The sequence below is a fragment of the Belonocnema kinseyi genome, chromosome 7 (genome assembly GCF_010883055.1).
Source record: "Belonocnema kinseyi isolate 2016_QV_RU_SX_M_011 chromosome 7, B_treatae_v1, whole genome shotgun sequence".
NCBI lineage: Eukaryota > Metazoa > Arthropoda > Insecta > Hymenoptera > Cynipidae > Belonocnema > Belonocnema kinseyi.
The window spans coordinates 2,526,310-2,530,456 of record NC_046663.1 but is presented as its reverse complement, the minus strand read 5'-3'; the positions used below and the strand labels follow the sequence as shown (position 1 = coordinate 2,530,456).

General features: G+C 27.4%; 1 protein-coding gene across 1 annotated transcript in view; it reads left to right on the top strand.

Moving 5' to 3' along the window:
* The window catches only part of LOC117175905 (ATP-dependent DNA helicase Q4-like), a 16,793-nt gene extending 15,183 nt beyond the window's left edge, over positions 1-1,610 (top strand). Inside the window, exon 3 of the mRNA XM_033365738.1 lies at positions 502-1,610. Within this exon, the coding sequence (XP_033221629.1) occupies positions 502-756 (255 nt within the window). The 3' untranslated portion in view covers positions 757-1,610. The remainder of the gene's footprint in view (positions 1-501) is intronic.
* The last annotated feature ends 2,537 nt before the right edge of the window (positions 1,611-4,147 follow it).

The window sequence follows — 4,147 nt, the reverse complement described above, 5'->3', positions numbered from 1 at the left end:
GTTTCAAAGATTTAAAGATATTGAAGTTTTTTTTATTTCACCCTGAATTCTCTAAAATTTTGTGGAATTCTCTTGAATTCTTTCAACCTCATCTTGAATTCTTAGGCACTTCACCAAATTCTTTTGAATTCTCTTTAATTTTGCTAAGCTCATGTCAAACTTTCTCAATTGCGAGAAGTTTTTTTTCCAGATTTTTAAATTATTATCAATTCATTTGAATTTTTCTAATTCACCATGAATTTTTATGAACTTCATCAAATTATTCTCCTTTACCTTAAATTCCTTTAAATTTATCCCCCATTTATGGAAATCAGTGTAATTTTGTCATTGAAAAAAAGCATGTTCCAATTAATTTCTATTCTGTCGAATTTAACTTGAATTGTTTTGCAATCTTATAAATTTATCGTGAATTTGTTACCCTTTGGACCCCATATTTTATCCCATTGGGACTGTGAGGCCTGCCATTGCTAAACTTAAACCAATTTCCCATTTTTTCTCTAGACTAAATTGGCGAATGAAGCAGAGGTGATAGCTGACATTAGGGTTCTGCTCTCGAGTTACCGAGACACGAATTTCACAGCGAGAGCCGTGGCACGTATCTTCCACGGAATACAGAGTCCAAATTATCCAGCGATGGCTTGGGGACGTTGCCGATTCTGGAGATCGCATCTGAGCAGCGATTTCAATCTCATCTGTCAACTCGCGACTAAAGAAATTCTCTCAATGCGTGTAGGTAGAGATAAAATTGAGATTTAGATAATTTTATATTAATTTCTAATTCACTCTTACAATGAGAGGTCGCGAGATAGGCGTCGCTGATTTTCGAGATGCGCGTCGCTTATTTTCGAGATGTGCGTCGCTGAGCTGCGAGATATGAGTCGCTTATTTTCCAGATATGCGTCGCTTATTTTCTAGATATGCGTCGCTTATTTTCAAGATAAGCGTCGCTGAGACGCAAGATGCGCGTCGCTTATTTTCAGGATGTGCGTCGCTGAATCGCAAGATGTGCGTCGCTTATTCACGAGATATGCGTCGCTGACCTAATAGATTTCCATCTGCTTTCACTCTATAAATTCCAAACCAACTAGGCGACGCACATCGCGCGACCTCTTCTTGTTAGTCATTTTTCCCAGTTATCTTAGTAGTTTTTTGATTTTATGACGCGAGGAGCTAATTTTAATCCGAGTGATTAGCTTATGGGTTTACAAAATTTTAATCTTAATGTTGTAGTTTTGTATACATTTTACTGCCGGTCCACTTTTTTTTTTAAAGGCAGATTTACGTGTACGTTAAAAAATCATTTTGACCGAACCTAAAATTAGAGTTGGTTTAACTTCGTAGTACAAAAACGCGTGATGTCTCATAAAATGTTTCTTTTGTATTGGGAATTCAGAAGTGAATTTCCGTGAAAATTAGTGCTAATGCGTTTCTAGTCTTTGTCCGTATTTCATAGAATATTTTCAAACACTGGTTCATTACAAATAATGCGGTTCAAAAAATTAACGATAATAATTCGAGCAGGGCCTTCTTGTCCTCCATTTCTATTATGAAAAAAGCAATGTTTTGAGGTAACGTTTAAAGTAAGTAATAAAAAGAATATAATTAAAATATGACTTATGAGCTGTTTATTATTAACCAATAAATAAATAGCTGTGAAGTTTGCAGTGAGTGTTATACAGAGTGGAAACTGAGCTTATAGGCGACAGTGGCGCCTCTTTCGGTTCGGATGTCTAACTATTATGCTGAATTTGACCTGAAAGTCAGATTTTTATAATACATTCAGTGTATTTTTAACGGTTTGTGTGTATATATATAATATATATTTCACAGATTAGTTTTTGGTAGCAATCTAATTTTTTTTTAAATTCTTTTTTAGTTGAAAATTCAACTTTTTGTGGAGAATGCTTGAATTTGATTCAAAATTTGTCTTTATTGATAGTAAATTAATTTTTTTATTTAGAAATTCGTCTTTTTTTTAAGTAAATTCATGTATATGTTTAAAAATTCGTCTTTTTCGTTAAAAATTAAACAACTAGTTTTTAAAGTTTAACTGCTTTCTTAAAATAAAAAATCTTTCTTTCTTAAAAATTTAACTTTTTGGTTCAGAATGCTTAAATTTTATTGAAAATTCATATTTTTTGGTAGTAAATCAATCTATATGTTTCAAAATTCATTTTTTTCATTAAATATTTAACAATTAGTTTTTAAAGTTGAACTACTTTCTTAAAAATTCAAAAAAAAATCTTTTTAATTCAACTCTTTGGTGGAAAATTCCTGAATTTGTTTGAGACTTTGTCTTTCTTTATTGGTAGTAAATTATTTTTTTTAGTTGAAAATTAAACTTTTTGGTGGAGAATTCTTGAATTTGGTTAAAAATTTGTCTTTTTGGTAATGAATTAATCTTTCTCGTTAAAAATTTAAAAACTAGTATTTAAAGTTGAACTACTTTCTTAAAAATTAAAAAAAAAATCTTTTAAAAATTTAAATTTTTGGTGGAGAATTTTTGAATTTGATTGAAAATTTAGTACATTAATTTCTATGTTTAAAAATTGATCATTTTCGTTAAAATTTTAACAATTAGTTTTTAAAGTTGAAGTACTTTTTTAAAATAAAAAAAAATATAAATTCAATTTTTTGGTGGAGATTTCTGGAGTTTGGTTGAATATTCGTCTTTTTGTTAGTAAATGAATCTTTTTTTTGAAAAAACTGTCTTTTTATAGTTCTTTTTTTGTAGCAAATTAATCTATATGTTTAAAAATTTATCTTTAGCGTTAAAAACTTAATCACCAGTTTTTGAAGTTGAACTAATTTATTAAAAATTTAAAAAAAATTCTTTCCTAAAAATTTAACTTTTTGGTGGAGAATTCTAGAATTTGATTGAGAATTTGTCTTTATTGGTAGTAAAATAAGCTTTTTATTTAGACATTCATCTTTTTTAGTTGGAAATTCAGCTTTTTAATTCAGAATTCTAGAATTTGGTTAACAATTCGTCTTTTTGGTAGTAAATTAATCTTTTTCTTTAAAAAATCATCTTTTTTATTTAAAAATTCAACTTATTGTTTAAGAATTTTTTAATTTGATTGAAAACTCGCCTTTTTTGTTAGAAAATTGATTCTTTTTTGTTTGGTAAAAAATTAATCAATATGTTTTAAAATTAATCTTTTTTCAGGATTCTTGAATTTTATTAGAAAGTAATCTTTTTGGTAGTAAATGATTCTTTTTGTTTAAAAAATAATCTTTTTATTCGAAAACTCAACCTCGTGGTTGAAAATACCTGAATTTGATTGAAGTCATCTTTTTGGTTAGTTAATTAATATTTTTGTTTATAAATTAATCTTTTGTAGTAGAAAATTCAACTTTTTGTGTTCTTTTCTTTGAATTTGGTGGAAATTTTTTTTTTAAGGTAGAAAATTAATGTTTTTATTCACAAATTTAACAATTAGGGTTTAAAGTTGAACAACTTTCTTAAAAATGAGAAATTAGTTGTTTTTTTTTAAATTCAACTTTTTGGTTGAGAATTCTTGAATTTGATTGAAAAATTCTTTATGGTACTGAGCAAAAAAATGGCATAGTATTGGGAATGGTTGATTTGCGATATGCCACCTGGTGACAACAATCCGAACTAGAAAGAATGGGAACAATCTTAAAGATGCATTTTACCATAATTTGTGCATAAAAGTGTTTTAACGATTTTTCTTTAATTTAACGTATTTATTAGATGCAAAAAATAAGTCTTTATCAGAAGCAAATGATTTTAGATCGAATTGACATTTTATAAAGTTGAAAAAAAATCAGTTTTAGACAGAAATATATTTCTAAAAAACGAAACAATTATTGTACTATTTATTGTGATTTCCAAAACAGATTATAAACTTAAATGGACTTATTTCGAAGCAAAAATGAACTAAAAGTAAATTTTTATTAATTTATACATGCAATTTTATTGTTTAAAAATCTGATCTAAAAGTGAGGTTAGAATTCGTATTTAAATTCCAATCGTCTATTATTCGTATTCTTTGCATAATCTGGATAAAATTTGTCGCTACGTATATGAATTCAAGTTTATTTAATCTCACAATTCATTGAAACTTAAATGAAATAATTGTTTTTTGTTTTAAAAAATTTACTAAAAAAAAAGTGTTTTTTC